We start from the raw sequence: 21,305 nt of genomic DNA on the forward strand, positions 1-21,305 counted from the left end.
AAAGCATTCTCAATGCTTTCCTATGGACGCTGGCATCTTCTCACTGTGAAAATCACTGTGAGCAGCGCGGAAGCCCTCTAGCGGCTGTCAATGAGACAGCCACTAGAGGCTGGATTAACCCTATTATAAACATAGCAGCTTCTCTGAAACTGCTATGTTTATTAAAAAAAAGGGTTAAACCTAGCTGGACCTGGCACCCAGACCACTTCATTAAGCTGAAGTAGTCTGGGTGCCTATAGTGGTCCTTTAACCCCTTAAGGACACATGACATGTGTGACATGTCATGATTCCCTTTTATTCCAGAAGTTTGGTCCTTAAGGGGTTAAAGGAGCACTATAGGGTCAGGAACACAAACTTGTATTACTGACCCTATAGTGTTAAAACCACCATCTAGCCACCCTGGTCCCCTCATGCCTTCCTAAAAAAAGTAAAATCTTACTTGTATTCACGTCTGCAGCTGCATGCTTTGTCCCGGTTTCCTTTAGACCTGCCCACTGCCTGCTGACATCAGCAGAAGCGGTGGCTTGATCCAATCACAATGCCTCCCCATAGGATTGGCTGAGACTGACAAAGAGGCAGATCAGGGACAGAGCCAGCACAATTCAAACACAGCCCTGGCCAATCAGCATCTCCTCATAGAGATGAACTGAATCAGTTAATCTCTATGAGGAAAGTTCAGTGTCTGCATGCAGAGGGAGGAGATACTGAATGTTTGGATGCATTTTAGGCAGCCATGAACCAGGAAGGATCTCTAACAGCCATCTGAGGAGTGGCCAGTGAAGTTATCACTAGGCTGTAATGAAAAGACAGTGTTTACAACAAAAAGCCTGAAGGGAATGATTCTACTCACCAGAACAAATGCAATAAGCTGTAGTTGTTCTGGTGACTATAGTGTCCATTTAAATGTGTGTGTGTGTGTGTGTGTGTGTATATATATATATATATATATATATATATATATATATATATATATATATATATAATATGTGTGTGTGTGTAGTGCATTGTTAATAGATGCATTAGAAGAGGTTGCCTTCTTGTATAGTGTTAATGTATGGATTTAATACTAAACTTACCCCGACAATGGTTAACCATTACATCTTAGAGAGTATGGGACAGCTACACATGGTGTCACCACTGCACCCAACCACATGATGCATTGGCAATCCCACAATTCCTAAGATTTAGTTGCACCCTAATAGTTGTGGGTTGTTGCAAGGCAGAGTAAGTGTGTGAACAGAATCTCCTGACCTCTCTGTATTTTATTACGTGTGTATTTGCCTGTTTTTAGAGTAACATCTATTTTATTTGCACATCTGACTGGTTTCACCCATTTGAGATCTGAAATGCCAGGAATCCCCTTGGTATGAGAGGTGCAGAAACCTCAGAATTCCAGACAATATTTTTAGCATCTCATAGGGTTTGCTGGTAACTTACAGCTGAAACCCCTCGAGGCACAGTTAACCAAGACCCCACTTTTCGATTACTCTTTAGACTTAGGGGGACACTTAGACCCTGTGAAGAAGCCAAAATAAGCCAATACCAAAGCCTTTTTGAGACTAGAGTCAGAACTAACCACCGATCAAGTTGGTTTTCTATAATAAGATGTGTAATTGATTAACTCTTCTCGGCTCACTATTTCGACAGGAGACCAAATTTTCATAGCTTAATTAGATAAATAAAAATATGCATTTAAGGGAAACCATTCAGTACTGCTTTGGGGTGCACTAAATTAAATCATGAAATAATTTTTATAATCTATTGCCCTAAAGATGTTTACGGTTCACAAATCTTTGAGACTGACAGATTTGGAATGGTCTTTTGGATATCCGCTTATTTATATTTTTGTATGGCCTGAGATTGCTCCCGGCTAAAATTCTCTAGATGTTAAAAAAAATAATAATAAAAAAATAATTCATCACAATATTTGCAGAAAACTAGAATCATTGTCATATTTGGAGTGTACGTACTCATTAGTATTTCCAAGATCTGAATATATGCAATGCCAAATAGCATTTAATTCAGCCTTCCTCCAACTTATTTAGCAGGAGAATGAAGTGTGAAACTAGTTCTGAAATTCCCGGAGGTTTTAATGCACGGAGCGGACCGCTCACGGTTTTCTCTGTTTCACAGAAAGTAATGAAGTGAGATCCTCCACAGAATTAATTTATTATCAAAGTGCTGAGTTTGTTCTGTCTAACAGGAAATAAATTTTCTTCGAGTTCACCAGTCTCAATGGAACAGATTGAACGTGTTGGCAGAGACTTAAACTCAACAAATCAAAATTCTATTTGTTTTGTTTTTCATTAGGGCAGGAAAATTGAATATATCGATATAGAAAAGCCTTCTGTAGGAGGCCTTGGGTTTAGTGTGGTTGCGCTAAAGAATCCCAACGTGGGAGAGGCAGGAGTGTTTGTCAAAGAAGTTCAACAAGGAACCATAGCAGACAGGTAAGATTTAAATGTATTTTGTCTTTCAAATCAATTTTATTTTTTTTCTTGTTTGTGTAACAGTCAAAGACTCGCATAATTTACAAACTACAAACCTTCACCTATCAGCGTTATTTGAAGTGTATGGGAGGGAAATTGACTTGGCAAATGGACCGTGACCATGTTCTTTAGCTCTTCTGTGTAATGTGAATAATTATCTGTCGGGTCAATCAAGGCCAGTCCTTTTCACGTTGGTCATTGATACCAGATGGTGCAACATTCTCGTCACTGTTTTGGAATTGGTCTGGAAACCGTGAGAAGATTCTCAGTTTGGGGAGAACAACCCCAGCTGCACAGCACCTTACTCAGGAATCCTTTACTTTCTTACATTTGAATAAAACTAGAAAAATATATCTATCTGTAAAGTATTTTACCAGGAACAAGGCATTAAGATTTCTTTATTTGATGGTGGCTACACAAAACTAATTTATGTTCATTAGAGCAGCTCTTTCACGTTCTGAGGTCATTGCAAAATTTAGAGATGGGGACTGGTCCACTTCCAGTGGAGTTGGTTGGGTCTTGAGGGACAGGTAGTTGCATGTGCAAGAGTACAATACTGATGTCTATGGAGAATCCCACGAAACCATATGATCCTCCTTAAAAAAAGCTTGGCAGTTGTGGGGTTGACGGCGGTTGTGCCACATTTTGTCAAAATTTGTCAAACGTAGAAAAAATACAGCAAATGTTATCATTACTTTCTTAGTATATCTTTTTTTTACTGAATTGAAAGTTTTGTGAAAATCCAACATAGTCTTAATGACTTTGCATCTTTATTTGTATCTTTATTAAAAATAAAAAATTTGTATTGTGGGTGTGACCTTTAACTTTGAAGTATTTTCTTATATTTAGAGGAACACTATATGGTCAGGAACACAAACATGTGCTCCTGGCCCTATAGTGTTAACACCACCATGTAGGTGACTTGCCACTACCCCCTTAGCCTCTTTAAAAGGTAATAAAACCTTATTTTCAGCACTGCCCCTCCTCCGATCCGCCTCCATGCTGACCTGATCACAATTTATGATTCCAGCCAATTCAATTCTTTCCCATAGGGAAAGCATTGGTTTGGCTGAAATTGGAAAAAAGGAGGGATGAGGGCGGGGCCAAATTCCAGCTTGGCCAATCAGCAGCTCCTCATAGAGATGCATTGAATCAATGCATCTCTATAAGGAATGTTCAGTGTCTCTACACTGCCCCAGGAAGCCCCTCCAGTGAGTGGCCATCTGAGGAGTAACCACAGGAGTTTTCACTAGGGGGCAATATAAACACTGGCAGTGTTGATATTAAAATCCCTGCAGGGAATGATTATACTCACAAGAACAACTACATGAACGTGTAGTTGTTCTGGTGACTCTAGTGTCCCTTTAACAAATATGTTTGTGTGATATGGAAAAAAAAATTTAATGTAGAAATTTGTACCTCTTTATTTTGGAACTGGGTGCATCAATCTTGGCAGCCTGTCAATCATTCTTCTTTCTATTTATTTTAAGCACTGTAATATGCACCTGGTACTCATCATGGACTGAACTAGATTGACCTGTAATTTTCTATATCGTGAACATATTTGTAAAAGAAATTGGAGCATTAGATTAAAAAGTTTAACACAAGTTACAGGTGTTTTTCAAAGTTTTATTTAATCTTCTAATTCCCAAAGACATGAGTGTTCCTCATGTTAACAGGGTTGATTAACAAATTTTATAAAGGAAGGTGTAAATCATAAACATGTTTAAATTACTCTGTAGGGAGTTAAAAAATCCTGGTAAGCTTTGTTTTCAGACAATTTTAGTTTCATGCCTCTCTGGGAATACATGACCAGTTTCTTGATCAAATTATTTGCACATCTGCCAATTAATCCTAAATTTTTTATTTATTTTTCTTGAAACAATTTTTATTAACTTGAAATGATTCCCTGAATTGAAGTCACCCTGTCATTCAATGGCAAAATTATTAATAAGTATATAGATGAAAAGATACCTAAAGACTGCGTTCCTTCTACTGCTCTATAGATTTGAGGACTGACCAGAGCTGCTCCGGCCCCTGGCTGATGTGAGGGGCATCCATAAATTCCTGGTGTGCAAATAATTGGATATTTTTTTATTACTGGTCCAGTCTGAAGTTGACGCTTGGCAGAAGGTTCTCCTTTTATGCAATCCGTTCCCTATTATAATGGTTTCTTACCAACTGATTACCTGTTTTGTGCCAGACCACTTCATCTCATTGTAAAACTCGGTCACCTAATGAGACCCATTGAAAATCCTTTCTTTCCTATGGGGAAGATTGAATGAGCGTGCTGCAATTGCCAGGCATGCGCATCAGGTCCCCAATGGCATTTGAAACTTTAGGGTCACTCAGAAATTTCCATATTTTCCATGAAAAGATAAATGAAACGAATTTGAATAGGAAATATAGCCATTGGCAAAGTTAGAAATTTTAAGTGAAATAATAAATGTGTCCTTCAATCTTTGTCAAATAATCTTTGTGTAGCAATTACAACCTAGTATACCTTTTGACATTTTAGCTGTCAATTTGTTGAGTTAATCCATAGAGATTTCACCCCATGCTTTCTGGAGCACCTCCCACAAGTTGACTTGGCTTGATGGGCACCTTTTACGTACCGGGCTGTCAAGCTGCTTCCATAAAACTACAATAAGGTTGAGATCTGGTGACTCTGCTGGCCAATCCAATAAAGACCAACTACAAGTTGATTTCTTGTTAACTAAACAGTTCTTGCATAGTTTGGAGCTGTGGTTTGGATTATTGTCCTGCTGCAGAAGAAAATTGGTTCCAATCAAGCGCCAACCACTGGATATGGCATGAGTTCTCAAAAAATTTGGAGTGATAGCATATCAGTATGTATAGTATAGCATGTGCATATAATGTAATAAATAACTTATTCTACTTTTGGTTTTGCTAATCTGGTTGTTTATTATTCTGTTTGTTTTTGTTTTGCTACTTGTGTGGCTTGTTCACTTTTTTCCCCCCTATATAGTCACATAGCATGACCATATCCTTGTTTTCCACAGGGATGGACGTCTTAAAGAAGGTGACCAGCTTTTAGCTATCAATTCCACTCTGCTGGATATGAACGTATCCCACCAGGAGGCCATTACATTGCTTCAGCAATCGTCCGGTTCTATATATCTGGTCATCGCTAAACAACTAGTTCCAAGTGATGTGCATTCACCAACTCAGTCTCTGGGCAGCTCTGTAAGTACTGTGCTATGTATGACAGGACTTTTACTAGATCGTTGCATAATTTTATATATCTTGCATTGCTCCATAATTGGTATATTTTCTTTCAGGGGGTCTCTGCATTGGAAGCTGGAATGGTTGTATAAAAGTTAGTCTCCCTTATACCCCAAAGTTTTATCTTCCTGCTGCAGACACACAGTTGGTATGCCAGACCATCCAGCCTCTAGTCGCTTAAAGGTCCAAGGATAGGACTATCCTTTAGCAGTTCCCTGTTTCGTTAGTGCTCAAAAGATGATGATCATTTCCTCAGGCTATTGAAAAACTGTACACACAATATCTAATAATCCTCAAAAAAAAAATATTAAAAAATCTTGTGCAATTGTAAAAGTTCCTTAATGCTCTGTCACATAGGAAAAGATTTTAGGTTAATTTCCTTTTTACATTTATATTCCGGCACTATTCTCCATAATGGAGAAAATAAGCGTATTTAGTAAATAGTTTGATTTTCTAAGTGGACACGTTTGGACATGGATGAAAAGAAGCACATGATGCTAAGAGACCGTTGCGGCATTTGTACAGGAGAAGTGCAGCATATGAAGATTTCAAGTGCGTCCAATTAATAAAATCAAGAACTGCTTTAATAGAGGCCATATGGGGCCCCAGCAAGCTTGGACTTGAAGCAGAACATTGCGCATTCAGCTTTTTCACAAGTTATGTTGATCATGAAGTCAACACCAAAAACTATATACTATAAACTTATACCATTTTATTTTCTGTATTTACCTTTTTTTAAATCTGCTAATACATTTTTGATTGTTGTCTTTTTTTTAAATTTATTTTTATTTCCAGATCTGCTGGGGACATGTGGAAGAGATTGAACTCATTAATGATGGTTCTGGATTGGGATTTGGTATAGTCGGAGGAAAAGCGAGCGGTGTAATTGTCAGAACAATTGTACCTGGGGGACTGGCTGACCGGGTAATTTATTTTTGTCTTGCATCTTATTTAATGTATTGAGTTACATTGATTTATATGTAATGTATCAAATGAAAAAAGACCTCTATATTTCTAGATGAAAAATTTATTTCAGTTGCACTATTGTAGCGTGTTACCATCTTGTACAAAGGGTTAACTGGTAAAGATTTAAATTTTTTTTAAAAAAAGTCTCCCCTGGACTACTTGTTGGACTTTTCTGGAGTGAACATTCTTCTAGGGTGAATGTCATGTAATCCTTCCCCTGGAGTGAACACTTTTGGAAGGGGGGTTATTGCCTAAACAGTGCATTGTAGTCAACTGAACTCTGAATAGCCAATTTACAGGGGTATTCATTAAATGAAAATTCAATGTGAATTTAAAGAGAATCTCAAAAATCTAGGTCAAAAAATGTTTCATTCAGCCGTGCTCCCAGTTTAACTACTTTGACCTTAAAGGACCACTCTAGTGCCAGGAAAGCATACTCGTTTTCCTGGCACTAGAGTGCCCTGAGGGTGCCCCCACCCTCAGGGACCCACTCCCGCCCGGCTCTGGAAAGGGGAAAGGGGTAAAAACTTACCTTTTTCCAGCACTGGGCGGGGAGCTCTCCTCCTCCTCTCCGCCTCCGTTCCTCCCCGTCGGCTGAATGCGCACGCGCGGCAAGAGCTGCGCGCGCATTCAGCCAGTCACATAGGAAAGCATTCATAATGCTTTCCTATGGACGCTTGCGTGCTCTCACTGTGATTTTCACAGTGAGAATCACGCAAGCGCCTCTAGCGGCTGTCAGTGAGACAGCCGCTAGAGAATTAGGGGGAAGGGTTAACTAATTGATAAACATAGCAGTTTCTCTGAAACTGCTATGTTTATAAAACAATTAGTTAACCCTAGCTGGACCTGGCACCCAGACCACTTCATTAAGCTGAAGTGGTCTGGGTGCCTAGAGTGGTCCTTTAAGTTTGAAATTCACTTTAAATTCTCATAACCCTGTTAGACAATAAGACCTCATTTTGAAAACTTCACCTTGAAACTACTATAGTCTTAGATTGAGCCGCCACGTGGGACCACCGTTTTAAAATATACTTCAATAGTGTCGATATCATGGAGCACATTTCTCGTTTTCCCTCTCATAAATTTGCAACTATTTTACCTTGCACCCATGGGAAGAACACTGAATAAACGTAAAATAAGAAGCCCCCCATTGTGTTTTACATATGATGAATCTTTATGAAAATGTAACTTTTTTTTTTCTTTCTGATAGAAATTCTAAAACTGTTCTGTTCTTTTCTTTCTTGCGCCGTTCTCTTTGAGAATTATTGCCTGTAACATGTGGGCAGTTTTCAAATTAAGTTGAAATAATGTCTTCTGGAACTGCATCAAAAATGTTTTATAGAAAAGAACAATTTATGGTATGTTTTGGTGACCGATTTTCAGTACTAATTTAACACCCGCCTGTTGCGAATTGCCCAGTGGGAACCTATTTGCCTTTTTTCATTTAAAATGCATTGACTATAAATGCCATCGTATACTATCTGTTTCTAGAATTTAAAGGGGTTTATGGCTGGTTAATTGCAAAAATAAATAGATGTCATCAATTTAATACAAGAGATAAATAAAGCATTTAAGCATCTTTAAATGCCATGAGAGAAAATTGGAATGTGATTAAAAAGCAGGGTGCAAAGGGAAGAAAGGCCTAAGCTTGTCTTAGGTCAAATTGTAACATTCTTCAGATCTGTTCCATTTTGTGGCTTGGTAGATTGGTAAATGTTCCATTCTCTTGCCACTTTTCTGCAATCATAGGTTTATTCACTAAACCAATCACCCATTTTTTTGGGGGGGGGGAGGAGGTGGTGTGCAGCTATATTGCAAAAAAAGTTTATTTACCCTACTATGAGTTTGGGGTGGGGGGTTAGACATTTCTGCGTTTGGGGAGGTGGGAGGGAGGTGGGGGTAAGTGGTTACATCCACAAAAGGAGTTTGTTTTTGTTTTGTTTTTTAATGACTTAAGTGAATGCATGCCAGGCTGACTGACCTCCACACAGATCTGCCCCACTCTAGGTTGTGGATAAGGTTAATGAACGGTCTGCGGTGTGGGTTCATGATGTTGTCGTACGGTGCTTTCTTGAAATGTAGTCTCTAATGCGCCTATTCGCAAGAGCCAGTTGCAAACCCTCTATGGCAGGATAGGAACCAAATTTGGGATGCTCCTCAGTCCCGGGACAGTTGCGATATGTGACACAGAAATGAATGCCTGTACACATCCAGCAGGATATCTGTACAGATTTGTGACTTGTTGGAAAGTCAAAGTGTATATATTGTATTCATTTTAGTAAAAGCACAGAATAGTATGTAACAAAATAAGACAATTTTTTTTTTTACCTTTTATTATTAAGTTGTAAAGGGTTTATTTTTCTAATCCGTGAATTCTGGGGAATAATAGTTTTACAGCAAAAAACTAGCCTAAAACAACCATGATATACATTTTTACGTCAATTCACTGTTTAGTGAATAAACCCTCAATCATCCCATGCTGATTACTCGGTAGGATAGTTGATGACAATGATGCATGGTAACTAATCTTATGCGTTTCAAGTATGAATTAATGTGCAATAGCCTATTAATTACCATTCACTTCATCTGGGGCCCATGTTACTGAATTATAAATATGCAAGTGGCATTTTGTGGGTTCTATGGGACAAGCTTACACATGTAACAGCCTGCTCACCATTACTCCCTTTGGTTTCACTTTGAGTCAGGAAGTACAGGGCCAACATTAGGCATTTAGGCGCCCTGTGTGAAAAATATTTGCCCCCTGTCTGCTCACACCCGCTCATCCATGTATAGGGTTGTAGTGTTTGTAAAAGGGCTTTATTACATTCTAAAAAAAATCTTCATTCCCCTACCCTATTGTTACCATACAGGGAGTGAGGCATGCTGGTGTCTGGTGGTCCAGTATGTTAGAAGGGGAGGGCTTGCATAGGCTGCAAGTATGTTGGGAATCTGGTCTGGGCCTCCGTGTGTGATATTTATTGCATTTATTGACTGTGTGTTGTATTCGTGATGGGTATTTAATTCAGATATAAAAACAAAATTTTTAAAAATGCATTCAGTCCCATGTGTGAATGCAGGTGGGTATTTTTGTGGTGTGTCATGCACATAATCCCAAAGTCAGATGCACACAGCTAGACAAATACTGTAAAATATAGCCGCAGACAGTCACACACCCAATTAAAGGTAGCCACACACACAGTTACAGTTGGAGGCAGTCACACACACACACACACACACACACACACAGTCACAGTTGGAGGAATTCACTCACACACACACACAGTTACAGGCAGACAGTCACAGTTGGAGGTAGACAATCTCACACAGTTACCTCTTTCCATTATGGGCACTGAGGGAGGGAGTGGAGGCACTGCAGCACCTGCATGTGTGAGCTATGTCAGCCACCTGGAGCACCTGTGCGGCCGCACAGCCCGCACACCCCGTAGGCAGCCCTGAGGAAGTAGCTGAAATGACCAAGGTACAGCTTCAGATTAAAAGCTCCAAGAAAAAAAAAAAGTTACATTCGCATTATACTTTGTTCCATTCAAAGGGCAATACAAACATTGTTTTTTCTTAGTCAAAATACCCCATCCCCTTCTTTTCTTTTATGTTACACTATGCTTACATATTATGCGCATGTCTTAATCACATAATATCAAGTATTCCTTCATTTTATATGTGATATTAAAAAAAAAATTTAATACATTTTTACAATTGTTCCATCTATTTTAACTATCCTCTTTGATACATTTGTTACTTGGATTGTATGTCTTACTGGTATTTCAACAAGGCTGTGAAAAAAGAATGTCAATGGGACATACTTCTTCTAGATAAGACATTTATTCTATATGCACAACTTTCATTTTTACTTTCTTTTTTCCCCCCTCTTTTAATCTGTTCATTATTAAGGATGAAAGATTACGGACGGGGGATTACCTCTTGCAGATTGGAGACACCAATGTCCAGGGCATGACTAGTGATCAAGTGGCTCAGGTTTTGCGAACCTGTGGGAATTCAGTAAAGATGGTAATAGCTAGGAATCCTGTTGGAAGGCCATTGGTCAAACCCCCACCACCTCCAGCACCAGCTACCTTGCCAGTAGGTTCAGTACCACCCACGGAATCCAAAAGTAGTAATCTTGTAAGTACCACAAACTGTTTTAACCATGTGTTCATCCTCTAAGTGTCAACAGTTGTTCAGTTTAGTGTTCACATTTTTGGACACAAATTCATAGCATCCATTGCAGTGGTAAATGCTACCCATCAAACAAGGGTGGCCAGTATTGTTTTGTCCTTTTATATTGCAAATAAAATTTTTCATAAAAGTTCTAGTTAAAAACTGCATTTTACACATTCATTCTTAATTTGGTAGGTGAGTGTATTCTTCTGAATATTGCTTTATGTGCTATGTTGGGCTGTCAAGCTTAGATTGCAAGCTTGTTTGGGCAGGTCCCTCTTTACCTACTGTTTCAATGTGTCAATCCTGTTTTGTTCGAATTTTGTGTCTCTTGTTCTTTATTGTACATCACTGCAGAATATGTTGGTACTATATAAATAATTGTAATTGTCAAGGCGGCCTGGCATACTGCGTAATTCTTTAGAATCCAGTTCAATTACAAGAGCATGTAAATCTACAGCAGTGATTCCCAAACCAGTCCTCATGGCCCACTAACAATTAAGGATTTATGTATTGCCCTGTTTTAATCCATTGGAGATACTGACATAACCTGGACTGTTGGTGGGTCGGTCTTGAGGACTGGTTTGGGGACCTCTGCTCTACAGCATCGCAGGAAAGAATAAGTACATAATAGAGTAACTTAACCAGCGGATAGTGATTTGAGATCACAATGCTAATAAGAAGAGTGATACAGGAGTTGCAGATCAAGAGGTTGGATTTTTACTAGCTAGTAATTGTATCTTATTTCCAATTTCAGGAAAGTGGGGATAATGATACATATGATATAACTCTCACAAAAAGTGAAGGCCAAAGCTTGGGGATAACAGTAGTTGGTTACACAGGAGCTGTAAGTGGAGGTGAGTCTCTATTATAATATTTATACAGTGAAAATTCTAATAACTCTGTTAGGACTCTAATAATGCCTCTGTTAAACATGTGTTACTTTTGAAAAGGTCCTACTTAAAATGTTTAATTGCATCTATTTTGGGCATTTTACTCAATCTGTATTAACTCCCTGCAAGTCCTACACTACTAGACAGGCCTTAAAAAAGTTACTCAAAACTGCGGTCTTGGAGGGTCCATGGCACACTGACCAGAGCTGAATTTTGACTTGCCAATGACTAGTGGGGAAGTGGAAATTTTGAGCCCTTGTTGGAAGCTATATTTTCACTGTAGCTGTCTCTGTCTGCTACTAAAAGAAAACTGTATGTCTCTTGGTTGTTGTATGTGCACCCACGCTAACTGCCAAAATCATGGGGGAGTTCTATAGAAATCGTAACTGCTGGGTCAATAAAAAAACAAAAAACCTCTTTCTTCAAAGTTTCAATTCTTTTGATAGAATGTAATTTGTATATCCTTTGTTTTTGGTGTCAGTTGAAGGGGAATTATCATTGTAAAACATAAACAAGGAAAAAACCAAACTACAAAAGTATAACATTTCTCCTACTTATCTTTATGTTGCTATTATTTTTATTACATTATAACATTTTCTTTGCCTGTCCTTTTTTGTTTATTTGTTTATTTTTTATTTCCCCCCCCCATGATGATGAAGCTGAACATACAGTTTTAAAGAAGGTATTACGTCTCACTGCCACATGTTTGTTTGAGACGCTTGTCTCGTTTGCAGTACCGCCCTTTACACATCTAAGTCATGTCCACACATTTTTCCATGTGTCATGTGATTATTTCCCACTGCATGATGGGAGTTACCTGTCTGCTATAACCAACCTACATACTTATGCAAACATTGCTGGAATATTGGTATGCCTAACATCTAGACTACTAACCAGTCCATCTGCTTCAAGTGTACCCAAATTTACCTTTTTCTTTTTGTTACAGGTTCTTCGGGAATTTTTGTAAAAAGTATTATACCCGGTAGTGCAGCAGAACAAAATGGTCGCATAAAAGTTCATGACCGGATAGTGGCTGTGAGTGCACACAACCCTTAGCATTTTGAATGGCAAAAGAGGGACACTTTTTGGTTTGGGAATGTGTCTAAAATTTTAGACCGGGAGTGTCTTTATTCCAGAGCTATTATCTTAACCCTTTATTTGTGTTTCTCATTTTCAAGTTTCAAGTTGTTGTATAAATGTAGGAACTGTTTGGTATTATTGGCTTCCCTTCCTGGTTCTGGTTAATTCTGCTTACCGTATATACTCGAGTATAAGCCGAGGCCCCTAATTTTACACCAAAAAACTGGGAAAACTTATTGACTCGAGTGTAAGACTAGGGTGGGAAATGCAGCAGCTACTGGTAAATTTCTAAATAGAATTGGATCCTAAAAAAATTATACTAATTGAATATTTATTTACAGTGTGTGTATATAATGAATGCAGTGTGTGTGTGTGTGTATGAGTGCAGTGTGTGTGTGTTGCAGAGCCTTGGTGGGGGGTGGGCAATTTTATTATTTTTTAATAAACATTTTTTATTATTATTTGTTATTTTATTTAATTATTATTTTTCATTATTATTTTTTATTTTATTTAATTATTATTTTTCATTATTATTTTTTATTTTATTTTATTATTATTTAATGTTTTTTCGTCCCCCCTCCCTGCTTGATACATGGCAGGGAGGGGGACTCTCACTCCCTGGTGGTACAGTGGATGGGCACTGTGTAGGAGGGGGGCTGGCAGAGCTGTAACTTACCTCTCCTGCAGCTCCTGTCAGCTCCCTTCTCCTCCGCGCCGGTCCGTTCAGCACCTCTGTCAGCTCACAGTGTAAGTCTTGCGAGAGCCGCACCATGACCCCGCGGCTCTCGCGAGACTTACACTGGGAGCTGACAGGAGCTGCAGGAGAGGTAAGTAAACGCTCTGCAGCCCCCACAGCCCCCAGTCTGTATTATGGCAATGTAAGTTGCCATAATACAGACAATTGACTCGAGTATAAGCCGAGTTGGGGGTTTTCAGCACAAAAAATGTGCTGAAAAACTCTGCTTATACTCGAGTATATACGGTAATTATGCTTTTAGACAACAATTTACTTTGGAAAAGCCACATATTAACGGAAAAAGAAATGTGTTTTGCAGAAAACTTAAACATCCTAATAATTTAAAGGGACACTATAGTCACTAGAACAACTACAGCTAATTGTTTTTGTTCTGGGGAGTATAATCATTCCCCTTCAGGCTTTTTGCAGTCTTTTCAGAGAAAATGCAGTGTTTACATTAAATTACAGCCTCGTGAGAACTCCACTGGCCACTCCTCATATGGCTATTACACTGTGCAGTACTGCCATTCAGTGTCTCCACCCTCTTCATGCAGTCACTGAACTTTCCACATAGCGATGCATTGATTCAATGTATTTCTATGAGACGATACTGATTGGCCAGGGTTGTGTTTGACTTGTGCTGACTCTGTCCCTGATCTGCCTAGTTTACAGTCTCAGCCAATCCTATGGCAAATCATTGTGATTGACTCAGACCGGGCCGGTACAAGGATATTTGGCTACACAGGCAAAAATGCATTTTGCCACCCCCCTTTTTGATTTTCTTACCCTCTTTAGTGTATTTTATCCCCACATTACTATGTCTTACACCATCTTGTTTGTCTCTTATAACCCCCCCCTTGTGTATCTTTCTGTCCCCAGCCCCTTTGGGTGTCCCCCCCCCCATTCTTTATGAGTGTCTTTCTTTTTCCCCCAGCCTCTTTCTGTGGCTCTCTCCCCTCAGTGCATTTTGTGTCTTTTTCCATTTGATGTAGACAGATATATAGCAACAACCAACCATACAGGAACTCAGACACACAAACAAATACAGGCACACAGTCATACAATCTAGAAATACAGGTACAATGTCATACAAACACAGGCACTTTCAGATGCTGTCATACAGACACAGGCATACAAAGACACACACACACATACACAGGCTTATAGTCATACAGAGCAGGGGCGGATCCAGAGCCTAATCTCCGAAATGGCACTGATAGTGGGTTGTAGTGGCTGTAATTGAAAAGTTAGGGAATGTAGTAGGGGGCTAGGGGCTGTAGTGGGTGGACAGGGGCTGAAGTGGTATGGACTGTAATTGGGGGGTTAAGAAATGTAGTGGGGGGATAGGGGCTGAAGTAGGTTGATGGCTACAATTTGGGAAAGGGGCTGTGGTGTGGATGATATGGGTTTCAATTGGGGGACTGTAGTTGGGATGTTATGAGGGTGTAGTGAGAGTATGGGGGCTTTGGTGGTGGTGGGGGGGCTTGGGGCTGAGGAAGGGAGACAGGGGCTGTGGTGGAGATGCTTAAAAAAATTACCTTGGGCCAGGGAGTGGTGGGACAGGATCTGGAGTCTGGAGCCAGCACACAGCAGCCAGTGGCGTTGGGTGAACTTTGCTGATGATGTCAGGAGGAGGGAGTAGGGAGTGTGTCTTCTCCAAGACTCCCCAGCGGTCCTTGGAGAAGAGCAGTGGAAGTCATGCACCCTCCTCCTGACATCATCAGGAGAGGCTGGCTGACTCCACTGGCTGCAGGGAGAGTGAGGTAAATTGAAAAATTCTGATTTCTTCCACCTTATGGACCTACCGGCCCTGGGCTTAGACAACCACTTCTGATGATGTCAGCAGCAAGCAGGCAACTGAGGCAGCAGCTGCAGACTTAAATACAAGTCAAATTTTGCTATATTTAGGGAGGTAAGCAGGTGGGGGGCAGGGGGCTATATGGTGATTTTAACACTATAGGGTCAGGAATACATGTCTGTGTTCCTAACCCTATAGTGTTTCTTTAATCATCCCCATTCTGTTAATCCAATACGAATACTTTTAAAAAGGATTGTGGATAAACTTGAATCCTGTAGGATCATCTATTATGATTTTTTGTTTATTATTTACGTGTTTATTTTTGCAGGTCAATGGTTTTGACATTCAGGGATTTTCAAATCAGGATGTTGTTACGGCATTACGAAATACTGGTCAAACTGTGCATCTCACCCTGTCCCGAAATAATATGCCTGATGATTCATTCCCTCCAGACAAATCCCCTGCAAGAGGTATTTGTTATTACAGATGTTCTCTATCCGAGTGAAATATAACTGCATATTGTTTGGTAAATCACATTGCACATTACAGGAGAATGACCGAAATATTCCTAGACTGAGTTTGAGTGACATCCATATAAATAACAAGAAATAAACAAATGATATTCCTAAATAGTTTTTGTAAATTAATAGAAGTTACATGTAAAATGAAAATAATTATTTATATGATGGCTTGTCAAACTCTGGGTCACTGGTTTAATTACTGTCAAAGTGAACCCAACCATATAACCTTCCAGGCTCTATATACCTAGTACCATGAAGTTGAGTAATTAAAAGTACACCAGAAACCAAAAAAAACAACAAATAAAGCGAGCATCACTAAAACAAGCAGATATAACAGATGCAGCAGAATTATACTAAAAGCGTGCACACAATCCGTTTAAAAGAAAGCTATCCGAAAACAAAAACGTGAACCCAGAAAATTGTGACCCCCTTTTTTTTTTTAAATCTAAAAATATATATTAAAATTATGCGTCACAATTTTCTGTGGGGTCCCATTTTTGTTTTCTAATAAGTGTACCCTAGAAAACAAAACAAAAATGGATACACTTGATGAAATATTTGGATATTAATTTATATTAAAAAAACTAGAAAATATATGATCTGAAACTTTTACTCCCCAGAACACTTCTTCCTCCCCCTAGCATGGTATCAGAAGGGCTCAAAATTTCCACTCCCCAATTGGTGAATAAATATGAAAATTTAGCTCTGACGAGTAGAAATTCACCCCTGGTGAGCGTTTGCCATAACTTGCAGTAGCACGTGACTTTCAAGACCTGGCTAGTAGCACGTGACTTTCAAGACCTGGCTAGTAGCACGTGACTTTCAAGACCTGGCTAGTAGCACGTGACTTTCAAGACCTGGCTAGTAGCACGTGACTTTCAAGACCTGGCTAGTAGCACGTGACTTTCAAGACCTGGCTAGTAGCACGTGACTTTCAAGACCTGGCTAGTAGCACGTGACTTTCAAGACCTGGCTAGTAGCACGTGACTTTCAAGACCTGGCTAGTAGCACGTGACTTTCAAGACCTGGCTAGTAGCACAAGACTTCCCATTTTAAATCTTGCATGTTGCTAGTCTTTTCCCAAAGGATATGCATAGCACGCCCAAACATCGAAAGTGTTCATGCATGTCAGAGGTTTTGAGATGTTGCTGTGATTGGACTCCGGCTGATGATAAAACTGCATGTGCACTCTATATTTGTGGTCTTTACCGCAGTGCAGCCAGCATAGTTTGTGTTATTGTTTAGGTGATTGCATAAGCCTTTTAGAACAATGGTGTAAACTTTCATGTATAGATTTTTGTTTTCTTCTTCCTAATGCTTTAAACGTTGGCAGAAAAAAAGAAGGAATTGGGGGCACACCAATTTGATAAAAAAATACAGATGGTGGCAAACAAATATGGGGATTCATTTGGGGTACGGTGGTGTGGTGGTCGGCTTAACACGATATGACCATATGGTGGAACCGTATCCCCATTTTTTCTGACATTTTAAGTAGCTGCGTACAACGAAAAACTATTTTTGTGTGTGCGCTGTTCCTTAATCTGTATTTGGTATATATTTTGATCTCTTAAGCAGCACCACTGCAGAAAAATGCATGATCTGGGTGTGCCCCAATCCTTTTTTTTTTCCTCCCCAAATTAGTTTAAAGCAGGAAGAAAATAAAATCTATATTAAGAACTAAGAGCTCTTGTTCCTTAATCTGTATTTTAAACAAATGTTGGGTGACCGTGTCCATTTAACTGGTAAACTGGTAAAAAAAAAAAAAATTATTTTACATTTTTAGAAAAAAAATAAAGGAATCCCCCTATTAGCCTGTTTGGCGCAGTCCTTTTTGAATTATCTGTTTGAAATGTATATTATTGTTGTAAAGAATTGTTCTGTCTTTTATCCTGTCTCCTGGCCTGTGCGATGCAGCATATCACTGTCTAGTTATGTGTTGTCCCACAGGCAGAGAGAGTTAGTTGACGCGACTCAGTGATGGCTGTAAATGATACAATGTCTGTGCTGTGCCTGGAAGCTGGGCATGCAGTGCTGCTCATCGAACTCCGCGGCAAGCTGTGTATTCATCTAATTAGTTTACCTGCAATCTGTGCTCAGTGCTTTTATTAAGAATCAAAACATCCCAGGTTTCAAATCTTTCAAATAGTTGGAATGATTATTGTAATTGCATGTTACAGTTATTAAGTAGAAGTCCATTATTATAATGGCATACCGTATAACTAAAGAAATGTCTTTACTTATATCCCCTATTTCTTTTCATTTAGAAATACCGGTTGTGTCAGAGTTCCCCCTGACAGCCGTGCCACCAAAGTCTGAGTCTAACAAAGTCCCCGAAGCTCGTGTGTCCGTCTCAGAGAACCAAGTGGAGGTGGATAACCATCAAAATGAAATGAGAGCAGGTAATGTACCTCCTCTTTGGTCCAAGATCGCACTCAAGCGGTGATGCTTTGATTTATTGCACAGCGTGCACTGAAACTTGGCTGCTTAAACTTTTTCTGAATTAAGCAGAGACCCCTGAGTGCTTTTCAGTTGGGATTTATCTACTTGAAAAACACTCTTGAGTGTGCAAGAGCAGTTCTGTGCTTGCTCAGGGCTAGCGGGTTGCTAGCACACATGCGTGTATCGGCTCGTTCACCTGCTACATCAAGGCAGCCACTGTTATGTTTTTGTGTATTGCTAAAAGAGAGCTTGAAGGAACACTACAAGTGCCATAACTACTACAGCCAGCTTTAGTGTTTATGTTGCCAGGTGTGCTTTAGCGCTGTCCCACTATCTTTACTTTTTAAGTATCTTTTAAGACAATTATCTGGACCCCCGCACCAGTTTTGATCTTTTCTATAGAAGAAAGCATGGACAATCTGCTGCTCTTATTGGCTGAGAGCTCTTAGCTGGTTTTCTCCGTTAATGAGCGCAGTGTTACATAACCCTGCCTAGCTCAAGAAAGCTAATTGGATTCTACTGCTAGGAATACCTAAAGCAGGGGCTGGCGGTGCCTGGCAGGACACCGATAATTAGTCAAACACAATAGTCAAACTAAAAAGGTTTGACGAATTAACATGGGCTTTAGTAGTTAAGGGGCTTGTGGTGTTCCTATAAGTAGAATTAAAATGTAGGGTTATTTGAAGGAGGGCTACCTTTTAGAGGAACACTTCGGGCACCTTAACAACTTCATCATATTGAAATTGTTATGGTGCCTGGAATTCCTTGTAGGACTAAAACTGTTAAAACATTTTAACCCCAAAGTCTTGAAACCAGATGCAATTAGCTTTGCCTCTACCTTTCCAGCGCTCTTCGGTTCTCCTGAACACTGAGCCTTGTACAGTGGCGCGCAGCTAATTGTTTGAGAGTTTAAAGTGACAGAGACACTCCCCATTCACAAAGCCGCTTGAGAAACATAAGTATTTTAATCAATAATTTTTTTTAAGAATGAGCAGCTACTTTTATTGGCTTACACCCAAACTACAGGGCTCCTGGCCTACAGAACTTCTGAGCAGACGTCTATTCTTGCCTCCCAAGTACAACCCCTCAACAGAGTGGTGACCACCTTAGAAACATGCCACAGAAAGAAAAACCTACGCCTCCGAGGCATCCCTGAACACATAAATACTACCCATGTTTATCAAAGAGCTAATTACTCACATGGGCATTAAGGACAACCCTAAACAACCTATGATAACCTCCGCATTCAGAGTGTGGAAGTCAGCCGCGGCCCCGACCAGAGCACCCAGAGACATAATTGCTGTGACCTGAAACATCACAGCGCGATCAGCGATCATGAACCGCTTGAGGGACATGGGGACGATACAATATAAGGGACACACTGTCACTATATATACGCAGACATTCCATTCTCAGTCCTGACAGAGAGGAGGAAGCTGGCTCCGATTGATAGACGATTGAGAGAGCACTCCATAAAATACCGCCGGGGTATATAGGGGACCCTATTGGTAGACAATGGAGAAGAGACATCAATGTCAGCAGATGATCCAGAGCCGCTCCTGATAACATTGGGGTCTATCAGGCCACCTACGAGAAGCCGCCTCAGAGACCGCAAACTGAGTCCAGGAACACTAAGATAGGGGCAGCCGCAAGCCTGGGCAACCGCTCAAGACCACACAAAGGAAATTGCAACCTCTAACAAGAGATCGTGACCCCAACCTTAACACTTCAGGATCATTAAGCAGTCCCTACAGCGTCAGACGCCTCACTTGAGGCAACTTAGTCCTGTGGGGAACGTGGCCAGGCAACAACTACCACTTAGATGCCTAGATCTAAAAAAATATGCCAATAAAGGAGTCGAGCAGCCAAAGCAATCACACGCACATCCGAGATAAACGGCGTAAATAGACAATATAACGGGAATAAAACCCCTACAAATCGAGAAACTAGATGCTCCAGAAAGACCAGAGCCACCATGGGTCGAAATTCTAAAAAGCAGAAGGCAGATAAACCCAAACACGGAATGAATATAGGCGAGCTCTTCAAACAGACGCATGGTGCGATTGGGCCCAAAATGGCCAAGGAGCTGGATGAATACTCCGACTCCTCGGAAGAAGTGTCACAATTCATCAGAACGGCAGACATGCCACCACAGAGACCCTCTCATACAGGCAACCGGAGCTTACCCTGCCAGCCTGTCACTAAAGAGACCCTGCAGGAGCTCCTGGCGGGTCTTCAAAAAACCCTCCAGGCAGATGTGGCCGCACTGAGACAGGACCTCACGGCCTGGTGGGCCGACTGGGAGCTATGAAGGCTTCCACAAAGGACCATGATCAGAGAATATCCTGCCTGGAACAAGAGGTACAAATGCTGAAAATGTAACAGGCTGGGGTAGAACAGAAACTGGCGACCGCTGAAGATGTAAGACGCCGCTCAAACCTTAAAGGTATCCCGGAGGAGGTACCGACGGCAGAATTACCGCACCTCACAAGAAGGCTACTGGGAGCATTGCTTTCTCCAAAATAAGCCAGGAAAATTGCGGTGGATGGGGTATTCCGGATTCCGAAACCCAGGAGGGCCCCAGAATAGGCGCCCAGAGATACAGTGGTGAAATTCCAAAGAAGCAGTGACAAGGCGTCAGTACAAGAAGCCCTTAAGGGTCAGTCCCCATATGCATTTGAAGGCATGTCATTAACCTTTTTATGCCGACCTCTCTGGGAGCACCCTACAATGCAGGAGGTCTCTGCAGGGGTTTACCACTCTCCTACGGAACAGTCAAATCCAATACAGGTGGAGGTCCCGCACGCTCCAAGTGCAACACAGAGACTCCGTCCACCTGGTCCAAGACATACAGGAGGCATCGGCGCTTCTAGACACCCTTGGCCTACCACGGGACTCTTTGCAGAGTAATGGGACTCAAGGGTGACCACACAAGCACACAGATGGGACCCTGCAGGAAGC

General features: G+C 40.6%; 1 protein-coding gene across 1 annotated transcript in view; it reads left to right on the forward strand.

The window, feature by feature from the left end:
• Positions 1-21,305, forward strand: part of PATJ (PATJ crumbs cell polarity complex component) — a 231,961-nt gene that overhangs the window by 27,157 nt on the left and 183,499 nt on the right. Inside the window, exons 5-12 of the mRNA XM_063428064.1 lie at positions 2,311-2,450; positions 5,513-5,696; positions 6,531-6,659; positions 10,611-10,841; positions 11,635-11,734; positions 12,717-12,805; positions 15,713-15,854; positions 18,170-18,304. Of these exons, the coding sequence (XP_063284134.1) occupies positions 2,311-2,450; positions 5,513-5,696; positions 6,531-6,659; positions 10,611-10,841; positions 11,635-11,734; positions 12,717-12,805; positions 15,713-15,854; positions 18,170-18,304 (1,150 nt within the window). The remainder of the gene's footprint in view (positions 1-2,310; positions 2,451-5,512; positions 5,697-6,530; positions 6,660-10,610; positions 10,842-11,634; positions 11,735-12,716; positions 12,806-15,712; positions 15,855-18,169; positions 18,305-21,305) is intronic.

The sequence above is a fragment of the Pelobates fuscus genome, chromosome 7, assembly GCF_036172605.1.
Source record: "Pelobates fuscus isolate aPelFus1 chromosome 7, aPelFus1.pri, whole genome shotgun sequence".
Classification (NCBI taxonomy): Eukaryota; Metazoa; Chordata; class Amphibia; order Anura; family Pelobatidae; genus Pelobates; species Pelobates fuscus.